The following is a 23523-nucleotide window of genomic DNA, read 5'->3' as shown; positions in this document are numbered from 1 at the left end:
TGTTTGTTCTCTCTCACTCACTGATTTGAGACCTGCTCTTTCACTGAACCTGGAGGAGCTCCCAGCTAGGGCATTCAGCATGTTCCCCATGATATTCTTCTCTCTACCTCCCCAGCACTGGGTTTTCTAGATGCATAGAACTGCAAGTGGTTTTGTTTGTTTAGATTTGTTTGTTTGTTTTTGTTTTTCGAAACTGGGTTTCTCTGGAGCTTTGGAGCCTGTCCTGGAACTATCTCTTGTAGACCAAACTGGCCTCGAACTCAGAGATCGGCCTGCCTCTGCCTTCCGAGTGCTGGGATTAAAGATTTGCACCACCACCGCCCAGCTCTGCAAGTGATTTTTATGTGCCTACAGGGAATCAAAACTCTGGATCATCTCCTTAGCCTCTGTTAGTGACATTTCCAAAACAGATATTTTTAATTTATGGTAAAGATTCTAATGAAGACAAGTGAGATGATTCAGCTGATAAAAACCCTTGCTTCTCCAACCTGACAAACCCAAGTTCATCCCCAGATTCAGTGGAAGGACATTATTAATTTCCCAAAGGTTGTCTTCTAAATTCTCCACTCAAATACCACACAATAATTTAAAAAATTAAGATTCTGGTGAACTTCTTAGCAATTTAAAACACATATACTTTATTTTTAACTGTTAGAATGAAATGATATCTCAGTATGGTTATAAAGTCAGGTTATACTGGACATGGCAGAGCGCACAAGTAATCCCAGTACTTGGGAGGCAGAGTGGATCTTTGAGTTTGAGACCATCCTGGTCTTACAGTGAGTTCCAGGATAGCCAGGGCTATTACACAGAGAAGCTCTGTCTTGAAAAACGCCCCCCCCCCAAATAAAATCGGTTGACAGTTTTGCTGTTGTATTATGGTTGTAGAAACAATTACTGTAAGACAAGGGAAAATTCACATTTTTATTGCTACTAATGATTATATCAGTAACACCTATTTACTGAATATATAATACTGGGGTACAAGGTACAACTCCTCTAGGTTAGTAATGAAGGAACACAAGCCCTTAATAGATGAACTAACATCCCCAAAGGTCTACAGAGCTAGTTCCAGGACAGTTAGGGCTGTTACATGGAGAAACCCTGTCTCAACTCCCATCTCCCCCCCCAAAATGTGTCTGCTTTCTACCCCTCCAAAGTGAGTCTTATGAAAATAATTTTAAAACAGAGTATGCTTTCTTTGGCTTTTTCTTTGAAGAAGCATATTGTCCACAATGTTATAAGTTTCTGGGCGTTCTGTCTTTTCTCTTACCTGACTACTTTTTCAGACTTTTTTCATGGTGATTAGGTTTTTATATTTCAGTATATTTCTCAGAATGGTCTTAGTTTATCTGTTGATCTCCAGATTGTAACAGCTGACATTTATTATCACATACATTATCAAGAATCTACCAAAGTTAATCCCAGCACTTGGGAGGCAGAGGCAGGCAGATCTCTGTGAGTTCTAGACCAGCCTGGTCTACAAGAGCTAGTTCCAGGACAGGCTCCAAAACCACAGAGAAACCCTGTCTCAAAACCCAAACCAAAAACAAACAAACAAACAAAAAAAGAATCTACCAAAGGCATCAGCTTCAGGATATGGTGGCACCTGACAGTAATTCACAGCATGTGAGAGACTGAGGCAGGAGAATCATCACAGATTTTTAGGCTACCCTGGATTCAGTTCAAGACCTGTCTCAATAATTGATCAAGCAAATGAAAAGAACCCACTACAATCAGAGTGTTTCTCAATTATGGTTTAATAAAATTGTGAGCAAAATGTCCAAATAACACAGTTCTAAAGGCTTACTCAAGTGGTTATTGGCACACCTGTTTCTTGCCACATAAGCCTTGTCGGACTGCTCGAATATGCTTAGGACAGGGCTGCTGGCTTCAGTTAGAGGACATGAAGGCAGAAGCTGACCTAGCAAGTCACTCATGTTTACACCTTACTTATTAGAAATGAGTCACTGAGTCTAGTCCATACTCTAAGGAGGGGAATTAGACTTCACTCTCGAGAGAATGTATCAAAGCATTTGTGGACATATGTCCAATCTTAACAGTGATCTTTGACTTATGGGGAGGGAGCTTAGATAAGGGTTTTAATAGTGTAGCCAATGCTGATCTCTGACTCTGTCCTGGCCTTCCGTGTTGAAATTATAGGTATGCACCACTGTGCCTGGCCATTAGTGCAATTTCTAACTAGACAGTGCTCTGGGACTCTTTCATCCAAAGAGTCTTAGCTTTTAATATCTCTGTGCTGTTGACATAATGGAAGATTGTATCTTTAGCCCCAGATGTTTCCTTTAAGCTTGAGAGCCAGATGCCCAGGACACATTCCTTTTGAGTAATCTCAGATGTCTAAATCTGAACCCTTGAGCCCTTTTTTCTTCACTTTGACTAAAAATCTGCTTATTCACATTTTAGTAATTGCTGAGATCAGCAGTGTGGGGGTCATCTTTGACTCATGCTCCTTGACCCCTGCATCCAGCCATTATCGAGTACTATATAGTCTTGTTTTTTAATTGTATCTACTCACTGAACTACTGTCACCCTGATTTTAACCGCTATCCTAAATTGCACAAAATATCATTCTCCTAGATTTTCATGTCTTCTCACCCCTGCTTTGCTTCTGCTCTTGCCTTTTCTAGTTCATTATGTAAAAACCAGATAACTGATACTCATCTCTTACATTGAAAACCTAAATCTTGGCCAGGCAGTGGTGATGCACGCCTTTAATCCCAGCACTCGGGAGGCAGAGGCAGGTGAGTCTCTGTGAGTTTGAGGCCAGCCTGGTCTACAAGAGCTAGTTCCAGGACAGGCTCCAAAGCTACAGAGAAACCCTGTCTCTAAAACCGAAAAAGGAAAAAGAGAAAAGAAAATGTAAATCTTTCATAGAATCCTTGTCCTTTTTGTCTTTTAACTTTTTTTGTTGTATTACACTGTCATATTCTTCACAGTTCAGAAGCATTGCTCCCTATTTGTCTGATTCTCAGAAATTTTTGCATAGACTTTTAGCTTGATTTTCACATAGAAGCTTAAGTGTTAATCCTCAGTATTGCTTACAAGGGCCTTTCCATCTAGAATAGATCTGGACCCTCCAGGATTTCACATTTTTCCTATCTTGTACTTAGTGAAAATATGCTTACATTTCATTTTTTATTGCCTTACTCTATGTCAAAAGTATTTCCATCTTTTATTTTCTTCCCCAAGATGCAAGCCTCCCATAAACAACTTTGCCCCCGTGCTGTGATTGACCCTTGTCAGAGTATTTTAGCTGTCTCATTTAGTGTCTGTGAACTCCATAAGAGGTGTTTTTTTTTTCCGTTATGACTATATTCTTGGTGTTTGATATGTAGGCTGATGCATAAAAGAAGCTCTTAATGAATAATTGGGGAATAATATCAAATGGCAAGAACACTGTTTACATAAGACTTGAGAATTTGAGGGGATCTAATGAATTAGTTTTCTCTCCCTTTCTGCTGGTTCCTCTTATATTATGTGACCCTTGATCCCATTTGTATGTAAATGGAGTAATTTTTATGTCTTTTACATTCCTGTAGTTATCTTCTGTTTCTACTAATACCTAATAAAATTATGTTCATAGTTTAGCAGTGTTCTTAGTACAAATAATGTATTGATTTTATAGTTACCACAAGTTCTTAAACTATAAGAATTTCTCACAGTCAGTACTTTCCTCGTATATATACCAGACCATATCATAGACATGTTTGAGAAGAAGAAACTTTATTGAGTACCTGCTCTGTGCCACTGTAATCCTAAATACTTTACAACATATATGTATATTTCATTTTATATAGTATAATTAATATAGTGTATAGAGTAGCAATTAATAATGGAGTCTGAATTATAACTCTATCACTGTGTGTGATCTTTAATCTCTTCATCCCACTTCAGTTATACTTTTCTTGTGAAGCAGTTATGGGAACTTGTTAATTAATTGTCAGCCTCAGGTAGATAAGATCCTGTCCAAGGAAAGAACAAGCGGTAAGCAGTTGTATGTGGAGATTTTTTAAGCCAGTAAGGCATGGTGGTATATGGCTATGACCCTAGTGTTTGAAGGGCTGAGACAAGAAAACCACTGAGTTCCAGAGTTGTAGACCAGTCTAAGTTACATAGCAAGACCCTGTCTCAAAAAACAAGCAGCCTGGTAGTGGTGGCACACACCTTTAATCCCAGCACTTGGGAGGCAGAGGCAGGCAAACCTCTGTGAGTTTGAGGCCAACCTGGTCTACAGAACGAGTGCCAGGACAGGATCCAAAGGTACACAAAGGAGCCCTGTCTTGAAAAAAGAAAAACAAAAACAAAATCAAGCCGGGAGCGGGGGTGGTACACACCTCTAAACCCAGCATTCAGGAGGCAGAGGCAGGTGTCTCTCAGTGAGTTCAAGGCCAGCCTGGTCTACAGAGGGAGTTTCAGGACAGGCTCCAAATCTATACAGAGAAACCCTGTCTCAAAAAAAACAAACAAGAAAAGCATGTGCTGCCGCCACAGTCTTCTGTTTTCTTCTTAGTGTACTAAGGAACTTTCTTTGTGGATGGTAGTGATGGTCGAGTGAATAGCCCAGACTGCCTAGAACTGATAACCTTTCTGTCTCTGTGCTGTCCCTCCCCTCAAGTGCTAGAGTTAGAGGCATATACCACCATACCATACCCAGCTGAAACAGTCAATTTAGTAATTGAATAATTTTATTACATTTGAGCAACCAGAGAAAGCTATTAATGAGGATTTTTTCTTCTTTTTTCCCCCTCTTTTTCTTTTCTTTAGAGTTGGAGTTGTCTTTCTGTTATTCAGCTTGTCTTAGAACTCCTAGACCTGTCAGCTTCCCAAGTAGAGGGACCTTAACGTGTATCCAACACTGTACTAGTTGGTTGAGATTTAGTATGTTCATTGTGGCTGATTTGAGATTAGGAGAGATTACAACTTTGTACTAAATTATTTAAGCATTGTAATTACAGTGCCTTAAAAGTAGAGCTTTAATCTTTAAAAATGTCTTTCAACAGATCTGAGACTGTAGCTCATTGTAAGGCACTAGAGTTGATCCCCCAGTATACACCAAAAGTTTTAAAAATATATTTCTGCATTTAAAAGCTTGGTTAGGCTGGTTTTCCTCGCCACCCTCGAAAACTGCAAAATTTCATTATATTCATTGCCTTGTTTGTTCGTTTATTTTCCAGGAATCTGAAGAAAACAGCTTGTGAAAGTCATCGTCTAGCGATTTGTTCTTCTGTAAGGAAATCTCATTCAGTAAAGGCATTTAAATTAGTGAAATAGTAGGACCAGTAAATCAAAGTGGCAGTGTACAGGATACGTGGACATTGAACAATGACTCAGCTTTATACTTACATCAGATTATTGGGAGCCTGTCTTTCCATCATTTCTCATGTTCAAGGTAAATTGATGTTTATTTAATAAGTCATTTCTGTATATATAAAGCACTTAAATGCCTTGATCTGCTTTTAGTTCCTGTTCCTTTTTAAACAGGTCATCCATACCAACACAACTCTTAAGTGAAGAAGCAAAGAAAAAACACGCCAAAAGAAAGTGTGAACTTTGTATAGACACCTTTTTAACAACCTTAGCCTCTCTGAACCTTTGTTCTTATATGTAACACAGGCATGAGGTTTGTCTAGTGAGGATCAGATGAGATTAAGTATAAATAGTCTGCAGTTTAGTGCCTAAAGCACAAAACAGTAGTTCTTGAGACTGAGCTTTAAAATTCCTGTCTCTCTGAAAACACAACAAAGAATAAGCACAAATAATAATTCAAAATTTGTTTTATTTTCATGAGAAGACTTTGGAAAATAAATGCACTTGTTTGTCTATGCTGAGTTCTAAAATTTCTCCGTAGAGTCTAAGCAGTTTATTTGTGGCCTCTGTTATGTACCGTGTGTTCATAGATTAAATAGAGGTTAATAGTGATGTCTACTACTATTATGTGAACTGTATTTGCATACAACCCCCCCCCCACAAGTAGTTTATTTAGGACAGTAATTTAACTGAAAAGTTAACATTGCTTTATAGAAGGTTTTGAGGTAGATCTCACCTCTATCTTTTTTCTGTTTTAGAATTAAATTTTTGTATATATGTGTGTTAGTGTTTGTGCACATTGTGTGTACCTACTTGTGTTGATCAGTGTTGGCACTGGGTGTCTTCCCCACCTATTGTCATCTGAGAAAGGGTGTCCAACTAAACCTAGAGCTTTCTAATTGGCTAGATTTGCTTTCCATCTTCCCAGTCCCTGTCCTGCCATCTTCATTTTTATAAGTTGTAATTTTCTATATAGTACTGAATGATAAGGATTATTTTTTACCCACATGAGGAAATTTGGATTATAGTATTAAGCTTTTTAAAATTTTTGTGTTACTGCATGAGCATGAAATGAAATCTCTACCTTCTTTGTATTTGCCTTATTGTTGCTTTGCTCAGAACCCAGAGCCCCCTCATCTCAAGCCACTTTATCTGTGAAATACGAGAATACGTAATATAATGCCTTTCTGTTAGGTTTTGCTGATCACTATGAACCAGAGTTGTCATGATTGTGAAGATAGATTAATAATTTCCATTTTGCTAAACAAAATGCTTTATGCTGTTCGGGTCATATATAGATAGTTAGTATGGTACACACCTCTCTCTTTTTTAATTTTCTCATATATTACACCCTGACTACTGTTTCCTCTCTCTCCTTTCCTCCTAGTTCATTCTCCTTGCCACCTCCCTGTTCCCCAAGATCTACTCCTCCTCCTTTCCCTTCATAAAAGAGCAGGCCGCCTTGGCTATCAATCCAACATAGTATAACAACTTACAACAAGACTAGGCACATCCCTTCATTAAGACTGAATGAGGCAACTCAGTAACAGAAAAGCATTTCCAAAAGCAGGGAAGAGTCTGAAACAGCCCCCACTCCGTCTGTTGGGAGTCCTACAAGAATATCAAACTACACAGCCGTAACATATGCAGAGAACCTAGGTCAGACACATACAAGCCCTCTGATTGCCAGTTCGGTCTCTTTGAGCCCCTATGAGCCCTGCTTAGTTGATTCTGTGGGCTGTTTTCTTGTGGTATCCTTTACCCCTCTGGCTTATACAATCCTTCCCTCCCTGTCTTTTGCAGGATTCCCTGAGCTTGCCTAATTTTGGCTGTGGGTCTCTGCATCTGTTCCCATAAGTTGCTGGATGAAGCCTCTCTAATGACGATTATGCTAGGTTCTGGTCTACAAGTATAGCAGAGTATCATTAGGAATCATTTAATTGACTTTTTTTTTTTTGTCAGTTGTATTCAGTTCTATCCTAGGTCTCTGAATTACTCAGTTTACGTGGCCTGACTCTCCAGGCAGTGGCAGGTCTGGGCTATCTGTTATGACATGAATCTCAAGTTGGATCAGTCATTGGTTGGTTACTCCCACCCAAGATGTGACACCCTTACCCCAGCACATTTTGCAGGAGGGGCAAATAGTAGGTCAAAGCATTTGTGACTGATTTGGTGTCCCACTCTCTCCATTGGAAGCCTTGCCTGGTTACAGAAGATGGCTGGGTCAGGCTCCATATCCTCCATTACTAGGGTCATCCTCGTAGATGCCTAGGAGTTTACACTGCACTATGTTTTTACCTCATGCATGAAATGATCCCAGTTCTAGTCATCTCTCCCAGTACTCTCCCTTAGCCCCTGCTACCCATTCTCTCCTGTTCCCATCCCCACCAACTCCAGTCTACCCAGAAAAATCTATTTCCTCTTCCCATGTACAACGCCCCCCCCCCCCAACCCGCCTTGTTACTTAGTCCCTCTGGGTGTATGGATTGTAGTGCGATAATCCTTTACTTAATAGTTAATATCCATTTGTAAGTGGTCACATGCCATGTTTGTCTTTTGGGTCTGGGTTACCTCACTCAGAACGATTTTTTTCTAGTTTCATCATTTGCCAGCAAATTTAATGATGTCATTGTTATTAACAGCTGAGTAATATTCCATTGTGTAAATGTACCGTATTTTGTTTATCCATTCTTCAGTTGAGGAACATCTAGGTTGTTTCCAGGTTCTGGCTATTAAGATTAAAGCTGCTATGAACATAGTTGAACAAGTATCCTTGTGGTAGGGTAGAGCGCCCTTTGGGTATACTATGCCCAGAAGTGGTATAGCTGGGTCTTGAAGTAGATGGATTCCCAATTTTCTGAGAAACTACCATATTGATTTCCAATGTGGTTGTATTAGTTTGCACTCGCATCAGCAGTGGAGAAGCATTCCCTTGCTCCGCATCTTTTTCAGCATGAACTATCACTTGTCTTTGATCTTCACCATTCTGAAAGGTATAAGATGGAATCTTGAAGTCATTTTGATTTGTATTTCTTTGATGGCTAGGGATGTTGAATGTTTCTTTAAGTGTTTTTTGGCCATTTGAGATTCCACTATTGAGAATTCTGTTTAAATCTGTATATCACATTTTTTAGTTGGAATATTTACTTTGTTGATGTTTAGTTCCTTGAGCTCAAGTTGTTCCATAGTAAGCTTATATTGAGTGGAATATTCTCGCATGATTTACACTTCTAGTCAGGAGTGGTAGCACACACCTTTAATCCCTGGACTCGTAGGCAGAGGCAGGCAGATCTCTTATGTTCAGTGCCAACCTGGTCTATATAGTGTGATCTAGAACAACCAGCGCTGCACGTAAGACTGACTATCTAAAAAACAAAACAAAAAACAAAACCAACCACACAAAGAATTAATGTGTGCTAAAGATCAAAACTTTTTTATGTGTCGTTTGAAAAAAATTTTGCAGATAATTTCTGCTATATGAATGCTGTGATTATAAGTGTTTGCCCCCACATCGCTATGGGCAACATCTTCTTTGCTATATTTGTTGTCATTGATGTTGTGTAAGAGGCAAGGGGTTTGTTATACTATAGCATAGGCTGTCCTCAAACTCCTGTCTCAGTCTCCCAAGGATTGTAATTACAGGTGTGTATCACCCAAGTTTGGATTCCACCACACACTTTTGTCCTCTATGGTTAAATTGATCCTTTTGTTTTGTTTTGTTATTGTTACTATATCAGGATTTTAAAACCTTGAGTCTATTGCCTTCTCTCTCTCTTTCTCTCTCTCTCTCGTTTTGTTTCTTGAGACAGGGTTTCTCTGTAGCTTTGGAGCCTGTCTTGAAGAACTAGCTCTCGTAGACCAGGCTGGCCTCGAACTCACAGAGATCTACCTGCCTCTGCTTCTGTGTTCCAAGTGCTGGGATTAAAGGTGTATGCCACCACCTCCCAGCCCTACTGCCTTCTTAAATAAGTGAATACTGGAGAACTTATGTAGTTTATAAACATTATTCACCTACCTAATTAGGAAAACTCACAAGAGACCAGAATGTCTCTCATTTGTAGCATGGCGGATTTCTCCCTTCTCATACCCTACCATTCTTCTCCATCTTTTACAGTTGATGTTGTTAAAATAAATGAGGCTTTTTCCATTTTTTAGCCGTTTGGATGATCATCAGAAGCTTTGCCACAGTGTTAACAGTACTTCCATCTGAAAGGACGTCATGGTGAGGGGCTGAGGAACACATATGTATACAAATCTTACCTTTGAAGGATATTTGTCGGTCTCCACTGTTTTATAAACTGACTTTGGGGTACTGACTGTGGGAGGTTAAATTTGTTCTCTAAACTTACTCTGTCTCCTGCTTGCCAGCACATGGCACCTCAATCTCAGCAGTAACCAAGGCGATTCTTGGGCCAAAAGCCGTTTTTTCTTTACTTTTCCTACCCATTTAGCAAGCAATAAAAGTTGTATCTATCACGCTTACAGATTTTAAATATCTCTGCCTTTGTTTCTGCTCCACTCTAACTCCCTTTGCCTACATATATAACTGAATACTTTTTCCTTATCCCATATATACTGATTTACAAATTTTTACTCCCGATTTAAATTTTGTCCTGCTTCTCTACGTTTCTTTAAATTCTGATCTCTATTTTTGAGCGCTCAGTACTCACATATCCAGCTGTGATCAGATTTTCTCTCATGGGTTCCTCACGTCTGGTCATTTCTTTTTTGTTTTTTGGGAGGTTCATAGATCAGCCCCACGTTCAGCGCCATTAAGTCTCTTGAGCAGACCCCAATATAAACTATCTCTCCCTGGACCTGCGTGGAGGTGCGAGAATAAAGACACAACTCACATGGCTTTATCGGGAGGGAGATTCTCAGTGGTCCCTCATGAAGTCCTGAGTTTACATGCTAGAGAATTCCTCCTGCTTTATTCTCCAAATAGCATTTTGTCTCCTAGGTAACCAGGTGAATGGCTTTTAGTCACATCCACAACTACCTGTCTGCTGTATATGCTAGCTGGCACATAGGCTTGAATTAGCATCTCTATCAGGCATCCTCCAAATTACAAAGAAAGGAGCAAAACAACATTTTGACTTTTTGTTAGGTTAGCAACAACCTGTCTGAAAGGTTACGTGACCATCTCAGGTGTCGTCAATGGCTTTAGAGCCTAGCTGCCATACCATATAGAAATATGGGCCTACAGATATTCCTTTTCAGTATTTGTTTCTATTAACAAATACTTATTCAGAAGTAAATTTCTTTCCTGAATATTAAGTATGAGAAACTTAAGGTCATTGCAATTCAAGTTATGGTCAGATGGTCATGGTGAACAACTTTGATTCCAATACTGGGGAGGCAGAGGCAGAGGCAGGCAGATCTCTGACTTGGAGGCCAGCCTAATCTAGAGTGACTTCTAGGACAGCCATGACTAAACAGAGAAACCCTGTCTCAGAAAGCAAAGAAACAAGCAATAATAATAATAATCCAAATTATGGAATTTATAACTCTTACACTCTGCTTTCTTGCTGTCAGTGTGTATGTGCTATTTTCCTCATTTCTGTAGTTTATCAGTATTGTTAAGTTTAAAATTGAGTTTAGTACTGAACCACTTCATTTTTATAGTGAAATTCTTGCTTATCTAATCCTTTTGGCTCTACCATTTTTTCTTTTTTTCTTTTCTTTTCTTTTTCTTTTTTCTTTTTTTGGTTTTTCGAGACAGGGTTTCTCTGTGGTTTTGGAGCCTGTCCTGGAACTAGCTCTTGTAGACCAGGCTGGTCTCGAACTCACAGAGATCCGCCTGCCTCTGCCTCCCAAGTGCTGGGATTAAAGGCGTGCGCCACCACCGCCCGACTACCATTCTTTCTCTTGGAAGGGCCAGGTGATTTCACCTGAAAAATTCAGAGCTGTGTATGTTGTTACCTGTCATTTGATGCCAGAAACTCTGTAATGCAAGATCCCTATTTTATTATATAAGCTTTTGGCAACTTTTACTTTCTATAGCATGGTCTGGATTCAAACCAGTTACCCTGGGATGAAAGAAAGAAAACAGGATTTGTTTCATGTTTTCACAGTTACCTTAATTAGGCAGTTCGAGTTCTCTGAAAGGTGCTTAGTAGCTCCATTTTCAGAGAAACATTCAAAAAGAATTTTTGAAATATAGTTATAAATTTGAACCAAAAAATTAGAGGAGTTGTGCAACCCCCCCCCCTTCTGAAATCATTGGAAATTTTCTCAGCTTTTCCTGAAATCTCTCTCCGTTTTCTACCTAGTAAATTGAAGCTGTCACAGAAGGCTGGAGGTCCCATTGCATGAATGTCACAAATATGACAGGGGCGGATTCCTGAGTGTTGGCAACTCTGTACTCCTTAGTTCCATAGGCTTATGGGTCATGTTTTCAGAGGAGACTTCAGATTCCAGACTTTGAGAATTCCAGACTCTGAATGCTCTTGATACTCAGATCAGAACGTACTCTGGCCTTGAAAACTAGTCCTCAGCAGCTAGTATTGTAGACCTCTAGCCTAAGACATCTGATCCCCTGGCTCTTAATCCTTGGATACTTTCAGGAACTCTTCAGCTACCTAGGATCCCTAACTTAGCTTTTCATGCTTTCTCACCAACTCAGTGTGTCTGTAGTACTTGAGAGTCTCTGGCGTCTGCCTCTATAGCCTGCCTCAGTGTGTCTGCAGTCCTTCAGACTCTCTGGGGTCTGTCTCTGGCCACTGTGGAACTCTTAGCAACCTCTTAACTCTTAATTTTGATTCTGGTTCAAAACTTAGGAAGCTTTTTTTTTTTTTAAGTCCTTTATGAATACCTACATGATAAAGGAGCCTGGAGCACTTGTGAGGAGTGAGGGCTCCTGAAGCTGGGTTGTGACTTCAGCAGTAGCAGTGGTTCCTTCCAGTGGTACCTGCAGCTGCTATGGAGTTTCCTCAGAGGAATCCCTGGAGTGTTCAAAACAGCTGCTCTGTCATAGTGACAGCACTGCTAGTTAGGAAACCAGGGAGAGGCCTACAGTTGTTAATCAAATTGCCAGTTGGCTGTTTCAAATAGTTTAGCTTATTTAAAGAAAAATTAAAACACTAAAGGGCCCTTATAGTAGGGACCTGTCCTGGAATTAAAATTCTCAAAAGTGTTTACCAGTGCTTAGCTCTTAGCTAAGTACCTTTGCAGTGGGGTTTCCTCTGCTCTATTTGTATGTCTTTCATTGGTATACGACTTGTAACTGGGCAGTCTCCTTACATCCTGCTGCATCTGGTAGTTCTGTATATATAATAGTTTATAAGTTGGTATTATCAAACTTACTTTAAGATGTATTAACTGCAGTTATGATAAGAAAACTCAGAAGCTTTTTTATTGAAGACTCTAATTCAACAACTTTTCAAGAATGATTATTTACAAATTTCATTTTTTAATACAGGGCAGAATCTAGACAGTATGCTCCATGGTACTGGTGTGAAATCAGATTTGGACCAGAAGAAGCCAGACAATGGAGTGACGTTAGCACCAGAGGATACCTTGCCTTTCTTAAAGTGCTATTGCTCAGGACACTGCCCAGATGATGCCATTAATAACACGTGCATGTAAGTATTTGGTTCCGTCCTTAAGAGTTAGATGAAAAGTATACTCGAACAAGTTTTTCCCCCCATTTGTATATGGTAACTTTATAAAGAAAAAGAAAATTCCTGCTGGGCGGTGGCGGCGCACGCCTTTAATCCCAGCCCTCGGGAGGCAGAGGCAGGCGGATCTCTGTGAGTTCGAGGCCAGCCTGGTCTACAAGAGCTAGTTCCAGGACAGGCTCCAAAGCCACAGAGAAACCCTGTCTCGAAAAACGCCCCCCAAAAAAAAGAAAAGAAAAGAAAATTCCTGATTTAAATATAGAAATATTGTTATCCATCATTAAACAATTGATGATCATTAGTTGTATCATGATACAGCTAATTTATATGTTTTGATTTTTGAAACAGGGTCTCTTTACATAGATCTGGCTATCCTGGAACTCACTATGTAGACCAGGCTAGCCTTAAACTCACAGAGATCCACCTGCATCTACTTACTACCTTGTGCTGATATTAAAGGCATGTAGCACCATGTCTGCCTTATTTTTCTTTTCTTTCGTGACCATTTTAATCATGAACTTAATGACTGAGCAGGTAGAAGTGCCTGCTGTCTAAGACTGACAATCTGAGATCTTTTCTTGGAACCCACATAAAAAAAAAAAAGAGAGAAGAGACTACTGCAAATTGTTCTCTGATCTCTTTACGTACATCTACACATATTATGAATACATAATATATGTGTGTGTGTTTAAAAAATATGAACTCAGCCGGGCGGTGGTGGTGCACGCCTTTAATCCTAGAAAACAAAACGTTTTCTGTTTTGTAGATTACCAAAAAAAAAATAGTTTACCCAGTGTCTCCTTAGCCGGTTGCAGTAATGCATAGGTGTACAGGAACAGTGTTGTGACAGTTTTGTTATTTCTCTGTGGACTTTTAGTCCACATCTGTTTTATATGACTTTTCATTTCCTACTTAGTTTTATGTCAACCATTCAATGTTAACCATTCAACCCACTTATGGATGGTCATGTAACTTGAGTTCTTTTTTTTTTTTTTTTTTTTTTTTTAATTTTTGAGACAGGGTTTCTCTGTAGCTTTTTGGTTCCTGTCCTGGAACTAGCTCTTGTAGTCCGGGCTGGCCTCGAACTCACAGAGATCCGCCTGCCTCTGCCTCCCGAGTGCTAGGATTAAAGGCGTGCGCCACCACCGCCCGGCTGAGTTCATATTTTTTAAACACACACACATATATTATATATTCATAATATGTGTAGATGTACGTAAAGAGATCAGAGAACACTTTGCAGTAGTCTCTTCTCTCTTTTTTTATGTGGGTTCCAAGAAAAGATCTCAGATTGTCAGTCTTAGACAGCAGGCACTTCTACCTGGTCAGTCATCCTCTGGCCCATAGTCTATATCTTGGGGCCCATTGAAGAATTGAGTTTCTGAATCATACCTCCTCCCCTGCGAGAAAACAAAAAATAAAGTGCAATTCAGTTTCATCAGTCAATTGTCTTTTTGTTGTAGCAGTAATAATGAAGGCCAAGTTTTGTAGTTCACTAACATTCTGTGCTCTTTGTATAAACTAGACAATGCCTAAACTTGGTCTGTGAAATTATATTATTTTCCTTTCTACATTTGCTAAGGAAAAAACTCAAGGACACTGACATTAAACTGGTAGAACGTCATGAAACTAAAATATATATAAAAAATTTTTTAAAATGAAGTTATTGAGACCGTTTGTTTTCCTGCCACATTCACTACAACGTACCTTTTAGAATCTTAGTCGTCTGTTTTTCCTAAGACGTGTCACTGTGTTACTGGGGGCTGCCGAATGTTGCATAGACGAGTTTGTTTTCATCTGTCACCATGTATATGTGACTAGCAGAGCAGTTTATAACAGCATACACACAGAGCATTTACTTAGTAGAACTCCCTTCCTACTTGACATAGAGTTCTCATTGCCCCTTTAAGCCTTAGTTGAAGCACACTACCCTTGATTTAGCTTATTTCTAAATTGATTTTGCTAATAAATCATATAACATGCAGTTTAAATGCAAAAAAAACAAGGTACTGAAGGACATATTCAATTCACATATGTTCAGTTCTTTTGTGAGTCTTTTAAAATTTTTTATATTTATTTGGTATGTATGTGTATTACACACATGTGCACATGCTAGCTTGCCAGAATTAGTTATTTCCTCCACCATGTGGATGCTGGAGATCAAACTAAGTCTTCAGGCTTGGTGACAGTGCCCTTAACTACTTAGCTGTCTCTCTGGCATTCTTTATTAAAGTCTCTCTATTTAGCTCAGGGTGACCTGAAATGCAAGATCCACCTGCTTTAGCCTGAATGTATTCTGGATGTGTATCAACCATGCCCTGTTCTTTCTAATATGGAATTGTATTTTTTTTTTTCTCTATTGTAGAACTAATGGGCATTGCTTTGCCATTATAGAAGAAGATGATCAGGGAGAAACCACATTAGCTTCTGGGTGTATGAAGTATGAAGGCTCTGATTTTCAGTGCAAGGTGAGATCTAATTGTCACCATGAAATAAAGAAGGGTACAACTTGGTGAACAGCATGGAGTCCTCTAGCAGGAGTGGACTGCTCGTCATACTACTGCATGCTCACAAAACAGATTTGCTGAAGAAAGCCTGGCTTGTTAAATAATAGGATTTTACTAATTGAAGTGCTGGATTGCTTTACTTTAAGAAAGTTTTAATGCAAAAAATGATAGTCACATTTATTTCTGGAGTGTAAGGTTTACTGAGAAGATTTTAAGATAATGAATAGTAACCTTTTCCCCCCAAGACAACAATATTGAATTCTCGTTGTAATATGTGGTGATTTGAATAAGATGTCTTCCATAGTCTCAGGCATTTGAATACTTGATTCCCAGTTGTCTGTACTGTTCGGGAGAACATAGGGTATGTGACTTTGTTGGATGAAGTGTGTCACTGAAGTCAGGCTTTAAAAGTATAAAACCTCATCTGTGAGTTTGAGGCCAACCTGGTCTACAGAGTAATTTCTAGGACATCTTGGATTACACAGAAGAACCCTGTCTTAAAAAACAAGAGTATAAAAGTTCACATTCTGCTAGTTCTCTCTGCTTTCTTCTTGCCATTTGAGATGTGGGCGCTTAGTTTCTGCTTCTGCTGCCATGCCTTTCCTCTACCATCATATACTCTTTAACTCTCTAGAGCCGCTAACCAAAATGAACTCAGTGTTCTGTGAGTTTTTTGGTCATGGTTTGATTACAGAAGTAGAAGAGAATAAATACAAGGTTTCTATGCAGCTGTTTGAAAGAGCAGTAGCAGAGAGGATTCCTTCAGATTTTTCTAATTGTATATGTGAACTTTTTTAAGAGATCCTGCCAGTGTTTCTCAAAAACAGCTCTGTATAGAACAGAATATAATGTCAGCTTTGTCTACAAATTAATTCTGTTCAGAACTGGTTGGGTTCATAGAAAAGTTCAGTGATAGGTTTATACTTGAAGTCATTGGGCAAGTGACTGAGTTTCATCCCCCATCTCTGGTTGCACAAAAAGACCTGACCTCTCAAAATCACAACCTTTTAGCATGCAGGCAGAATTGTTTCCATACTACTTCCTCCACACATCTTCTCATCTTTTAAAAAAATAGCTCATAGTATAAGCCGCCCCTTATTTAGTTAGTTCTGTTATTCACTAACCCTCCTTTTTCTTTTTCTGAATGCAGCCACATGTGCTTTGGCAATTGTGCTGTATTTGCAAGGCATTGAACTTTTGCCTACTAAACCCTTATGTCTTTGACTCACTCTGCTTCCATGCCACACCTCCTCCACTCTTCCTAGTAATGTTGATTCTTTGATACAAGTGGATGGGGATGGAATAGTTTTGTTGCTTTTCTTGTATTTGTATTTGTTCAGATTTGAGCCAGGTGGTGGTGGCGCACGCCTTTAATCCCAGCACTCAGGAGGCAGAGGCAGGTGGATCTCTGAGAGTTGTAGCTAGATCTATAACAGAGTGAATTTTAGGGTAGCCAGGGCTGTTACACAGAGAAACCCTGTCTTGAAAAAGAACAACAACAAAGAACAACCAAAAAAAGGAAGCATTTGTTCATTTTTATGTTTAAAAGTATGATAATTAGGGGCTGGAGAGATGGCTCAGTGGTTAAGAGCACAGGCTGCTCTTCCAGAGATCCTGAGTTCAATTCCCAGCACCCACATGGTGACTCACTTACAGGGAGCGGGGCCCCTTGTTCCAGCCGCCTGGCTAGCTTACACCTGAAATAATCACACAGAAACTCTGACTTTGCTTTCTTCCTTTTATTGACTAAAAAAGAAACTGCTTTGGGCCTGGTGATAGGGCAGAACTTAGGTAAGCAGGGAGACAGAACTGAATTCTGGGAGGAAGAAAGCAGAGTCAGAGTGAGAGAGCCTCCATGGAGACGCCAGGTCAGACATGCTAAATCTTTCCCTGTAAGCCATGACCTCATGGTGAACACAGATTAATAGAAATGGGTTAAATCAAAATGTGACGGTTAGCCAATAGGAGGCTAGAGATAACGGCCAAGCAATGTTTTAATTAATACAGTTTCTGTGGGAAAAAAAGAGGGGGAAGTGGTGTGGGACAATTATCTATTCTGTCAATTATGTTTTAAATACTGATTGGTCAGTAGCCAGGCAGGAAATAAAGGCGGGACAACCAGACAGGAAGTAGAGGTGGGTAAAAGAGAACAGGAGAATTCTGAGAAGGAGGAAGGAAGCCCATTCCTTCCCAGTCCTGTCCAGATAGCCCAGAAGCAGGATGTGACCTGCCTGCCGAAAAAGGTACTGAGCCATGCGGCTAACATAGATAAGAATAATGGGCTAATATAAGTTATAAAAGCTAATACAAAGCCTGAGCTAATGGGCCAATCAGTTTATAACATATGGAGACCTCTGTGTGATTTTCTTTGGGGCTTACCTGCTGTGGGAACTGGGCAGGACAGAATCCCCAACAAGCAGGTCCACATGTTACAGCTCACAACCATCTGTAATGAGATCTGGCACCCTCTTCTGGCATGTGTGGGCATACATGGAGACAGAACACTATATGCATAATAAAGAAATAAATCTTTTAAAATAAAAGTATGATAATGATACCCACCTTTAATTCCAGCAATTTGGCAGATACAGGCAGATCTCTGAGTCTGAGGCCTTTCAGGGTTACATAGTGAGACCCTGTCTCAGGAAAGAAAATGAAGAAGATAATCAGTATCAAGTTGCTATGTTTATTTTCTACTTAATAGACCAAAGAGTAATGTAATAGGTCTGATTTAGAATATATTAATACCTTCTTGGCTGTGCTTAAATTTGTGGTAAAAGCTGTTAGCTGTCATTCTAAAATAGTATATTATTTTAAAAAAAATTATTTAAGCAGAGTTTGGTGGCACATGCCATTGATTCCAGGACTTAGGAGACAAGATCTCTGAGTTTGAAGCCAGCCTGTTCTACATTGTGGGTTCCAGTCAGGCAGCTGTCTCTTGTCTGTCTGTCTCTGTCTCTGTCTCTCATTATACCATGCTGCCTTCTCTCTTCCCCAATCTTTCAAGTTCTGCCTGTCTCTGCAGTGTCATACTTAGAAGTATCTTCATCTTCCTCCTTCTCCCTGGTTAGAAGGTGTGAACCACATGGCCGTCAGTGTGGCTTTGGAGCATTAGTCACCCTTGCCTGGTGCACTCTGCTCTTATTCTTGTAGTCACCCTTGGTGGGAAGACGGAGGCAAAGGAGGAATTGAAGATTGGGCTCCTGCTTCCGTCCTGTGCTACTACTGGGCAATAATCCCTGGCTTAGAGACCTCTTACCCATGATTGCTGAGGATGACCTTTCTTTGCTTCCTTTCAGTTTGCCTTCTGCTAGCTGTCCTTACAGCCTTCTGGGACTGACTGCTTGGCACTTAATTTATTCATCTTCAGTTGTACATTCCTTTCTTTATGCTCATTTTCTCTAGACATGGGATTATTTCAGTGTTTGCAGTATAAACCCTATCATACCTCTTTTCTCTTTAAGGATAATTTCAAATGAAAAACTGTCTTTAAAAAGTCAGTTAAAATGTAGAATTTATTCATTTGGAAATTTCTAAATGTTACTGACTGTCTTCCCAGATGGGATTTCCAGCCATAGACCCTTGGTCACCTCATTTTTGGGGGGGAGGGAGGAGGTAGAGGCATGGTCTCTCTGTGTAGCTTTGGAGACTGTCCTGGAACTTGCTTTTGTAGCCCAGGTTGGCCTCGAACTCAATGAGATCCATCTGCCTCTGCCTCTGCCTCCCGAGTGCTGGGATTAAAGGCATGTGCCGCTACTACCTAGCCTTGGTCACCTTTTTAAATAACACCTGATTATGCTGAGGCATTTCCTTTTTGGCCAGCTGATATTTCTGCTTACATTCTTGCTACTTTCATAATCATGAACAGGAAAGATGAACTTAACTCCAATTAAATTTTTTGGATTGTACTTCATTCTTTTATATTCAGGAATACTCATAGTTTTCTTGTTTTAGAATAGTGAACTTTTTATGTCTGAATTTGAAAGGCAGATTCCTAGATAATGTAACCTGTCTAGTTTAAAGATTTGGGGGATTATCTGTGAAACATGTTAGTAATCAATTCATATTTTGGCTCAGAATGGTATTACACCCAGGTATCACTTAAATATCAATATGTAATCCCTAATATCTGCTTCCATGACTAAAGTCTTTGTGCTTGCTTTCTTAAGTTTTACAGTATACTTTCTTTCTGACTTGTGAGCCATAATCACCTCCTTTAACAGGTACCCCCACTCCAACTTGATTAGAATACCTCTACTTCGTAGTCTGATCTTAATCTCATCCAAATCTTAATACTACTGTGATTGTATTTTTCCAACAGGTTTATGATTCTAATAAAATACTGTGTTTTCTGTAACAGGAGGGAGCGGGCCTGCTTTTGGTCCTGGCCTCCCAGCTAGTTTACACCTGAAATAATCACACAGAAACTGTATTCATTTAAATACTGCATGGCCCATTATCTCTAGCCTCTTATTGGCTAACTCTCACATATTAGTTTAACCCATCTCCATTAATGTGTATCGCCACTCCACTTGACTGTGTCTTACCAGCAAAACTCTAACCAGCGTCCATCTTAGGCAGGAGAACCATGGTGTCTGCCACACTGCCCTTCCCAGCATTCAGTTCAGTCTACTCCACCTAAGCTCTGCCCTATAAAAAGGCCAAGACAGTTTCTTTATTCAACCAATGAAAGCAACACATAGAAGAACATCCTACACCAGTTTTCTAGCAGATAATTACTTTTTAAAGCTAAAAGCAGCTAGCTGAATGATAATTTAAACGTACCAACATTTAACATTAAAAATCATTAAAATTATTTTGTTCCTCTATAATTTATAATCTAGTGTCTTTATCAACCCATATAATCTTAAGGAAAATTATCTCACAATCTTACTTTCACAAAAAAAATTAAATTTTCAGTAATATTTTTGTTGTTTTTGGAGACGGGGTTTCTCTGTATAACAGCCCTAACTGTCCTAGAACTCACAGAGATCTGCCTGCCTCCTGCCTTCCACCCTCTGAGTTTCCTCAAGTTCTGTGAGCCGTCATTCCCAGCTAATTTTGGGGGATGGGGGGTTGAGACAGGGTTTTTTTGTAGCTTTTGGAGTCTTTCCTGGAACTCACTCTGTAGACCAGACTGGCCTCGAACTCAGATATCTGCCTGTCTCTGCCTCCTGAGTGCTGGGATTAAAGGCATGCACCATCACTGCCCAGCCAAGCTAATATTTTTTAACTTAGGGTTGGTGAGTTTTTCTCTGACTGAATTATAAATTATATTTACCAATACTAAAGATGTCTATGTTCAATTTAATATGTCAAGTGCTTTAATTTTACTATTACTTTTCTTAAAGGATTCACCAAAAGCCCAGCTACGCAGGACAATAGAATGTTGTCGGACCAATTTATGCAACCAATATTTGCAACCTACACTGCCTCCTGTGGTTATAGGTAGGTCATCCCAGAAGAGTTCAGGCATGATTCTCTGTAACTTCTTTTCTTTGTCTTTAACAATAACTAAGCTACTTAGAACTCAGTCCTCTCAGTGATTCTCTCCTTTTTTGTAAGATGCAGCAGAAACATGCTATACTTGCTTCATTGTTGACTTCCATCCTCAGGTCCATTTTTTGATGGCAGCATTCGATGGCTGGTTGTGCTCATTTCCATGGCTGTCTGTATAGTCGCAATGATCATCTTCTCCAGCTGCTTTTGTTACAAGTAAGAAGATACTTATTTTTATGTAAAACATAAAATGGTTAATTATTCTATATTAGCAATCTTTTTTGTGTTTAAACTAACAAGTTAAAAAACACTGTTGTGTGCAATTCAGATATCATTAATTTGTATTCTCTGATAACAGCTTTTCAACTGTTACAACTTCCTTAGAAGGAAAGATGAATTTAACTCCAACTAATTTTTTTTTGGATGTTACTTCATCCACTTATGTTCAGGAATACTCAGGCATTCTTGTTACAATAGTGAGCTTTGTTATGTCTGAATTTTAAAAGCAGATTTCTAGATAATGTAACCTGTCTCATTTAAAAATTTGGGGGATTATCTGTGAAACAGGTTAGTAATCCCATAAATAAATTTGTATATAAGGAATTTAACAATATGATGAAGTTGTCAATTTTAAGAACCTGGAGAAAGGGGCCTGGGGTGTGACTCAGTGGTAAAGTACATACCTAACATACAGGAGGGCTTGGGTTCTATCTGAAGCACTGAGGTATAAGTTTTTGTTTTTTGTTTTTTTTAAAGAAAAAGAAAGAAAGAAAAAGAAAAGATAAATTTAGTAACTAGATTTGTACTGGGTTGATATATAGAAAAAAATATAATTAGGTTTTTTCCCTACACTATAAATTTGAACCAGATTAAATTAGAGCTATATCTTCATATGCATAGTTTGGAAAACCTTTCTGAGTCTACCTGAGCTTAGAAGCAACTAATGAAGTAAACACAGTATAAAAAGTAGTGTCAGCTCCATAAAAGTGGAGGTTTTTAGAAAAAAAAAATGGAACAAATGAAAAATACTGACAGCTAATACTTACTGCAGGTGATTGTTTTACACATATAAAAAGAGCTTTTATATAAACTAAAAGGCATAATTCAGTGAAGAAATAGATAAAAATAGATACAGTTTTAAAAAGAATTATGCATGGTTTTCTGAAGGTTTTTTTGTGTTTTAAGACAGTCTCATGATGTTACCCTGGTTAGCTTTGAATTTGCTATGTAGACCAAGTTGGTTTAGAACTCATGGAGATCCTCTGCCTCTCAAGCGTCAGAATTAAAACTGTACACCTCCATTCTCAGCTGTATGACTCTTTTAAAAAAGAAAATAATAAGAATATTCCTAGCTCGGTAATGGTGACACTCAGCTTTAATCCCAGCATGTGGGAGGCAGAGGCAGTTGGATCCCTGAGTTGCAGACCAGCCTGGTCTACAAAGTGAGTTCCAGTATAGCCGGGTCTGTTATACACAGAAACCCTGGTGGTGGTGGGAGCAAAAAAAAAAAAAGTATGAAATAAATATACGATGAAAATTATAAAATGTGAGGTATTTTTTATCTACCATGTGGGTAGATGAAATGAAATAAGACTATGCGCGCGTGGGGGACATGATAATGAAAATAAGAGATATGGTGAACATATGAATACCAATTTAATGACTTTGACTTGTCAGATTAAAGATTAAAAATCTTATAATCCAGACAAGATGCTTAGGGAAATTTGTGCAACCTGGGAGAAAAGACCTAAAGATACTAATTAGAGTGAAATGAAATGGCCCAGGCAGATTCAATGCATACTAGTGAGCCCTGCAGATCTCTCAGAGTGAACACTGATCCCTACAAACAGGAAACAAAGGATTAAGCATTAAGATTGCCTGTGTTTCTACCTGAAGAGTATTTGACTTTATGACACAGAGAATGTAGGTATTCTCTGATGAGAAAATATAGGTGAGCGTCTGGGGCGATGCCATCAGCTATATTCATGAGGCAGGTTACCAGAGAAGTAGAAAACTGTAGTTGGAATTTTCTTTAGACCACCAACCAGCTCCCAGATAAAGACACAGACTTAGTATTAATTATGAATGCTCAGCCTCAGCTTAGACTTACTACTAGTTCTTTTAATTTATTGTGCTTCTACTCATGTATGTTTTGCCTTGTGGCTTTTTACTTTTTTTTTCATTATGTGTGTCCTACTCTCCTGCTTCCTTTGTGTCTGTCTTTCTGATCCCTGGGGTCTTTTCTTTTTCATTTCTGGAACCTAAATTCTTCCTCCCATTTAATTCTCCCTGCCTGGAAGTTCACCTATACCTCCTTACTCACTATTGGCTGGTCAGCTTTTTATTAGACTGATCAGGTGCCTTACACTGTTGTTGGAGGCTGTTCATTTATTTCCTGGCTGCCCAGACTCCTGAAATATTCACACAGAAATATATTATTTAAATCACTACTTGGCCAATCACTTAAGCGTATTTCTTATGTCCTAAACTAACCCATCTCCATTAATCTGTGCATCACCATGAGGTCATGGCCTACTGGCAAAGTTTTGGCGGACTCCAGCGGAAGT

General features: G+C 39.2%; 1 protein-coding gene across 6 annotated transcripts in view; it reads left to right on the top strand.

Moving 5' to 3' along the window:
* Nucleotides 1–23523, top strand: part of Bmpr1a (bone morphogenetic protein receptor type 1A) — a 113589-nt gene that overhangs the window by 66055 nt on the left and 24011 nt on the right. For 5 of the 6 annotated variants that reach the window (XM_041662474.1, XM_041662475.1, XM_041662472.1 and 2 more), the window contains 5 exons: nt 5199–5413; nt 12752–12914; nt 15316–15418; nt 20809–20905; nt 21073–21172. In XM_041662474.1, coding sequence (XP_041518408.1) covers nt 5347–5413; nt 12752–12914; nt 15316–15418; nt 20809–20905; nt 21073–21172 — 530 coding nt within the window. In that variant the 5' untranslated portion in view covers nt 5199–5346. Of the gene's footprint in view, nt 1–5198; nt 5414–12751; nt 12915–15315; nt 15419–20808; nt 20906–21072; nt 21173–23523 lie in introns of those variants that run through there. The other variant, XM_041662477.1, reaches the window with a different exon arrangement.

Source organism: Microtus oregoni, unplaced genomic scaffold, assembly GCF_018167655.1.
Source record: "Microtus oregoni isolate MIOR12 unplaced genomic scaffold, Mior012 000013F_ref0000133, whole genome shotgun sequence".
NCBI lineage: Eukaryota > Metazoa > Chordata > Mammalia > Rodentia > Cricetidae > Microtus > Microtus oregoni.
Note: the sequence above shows the minus strand (reverse complement) of the source record. Positions and strands in the feature narration are given on the sequence as shown.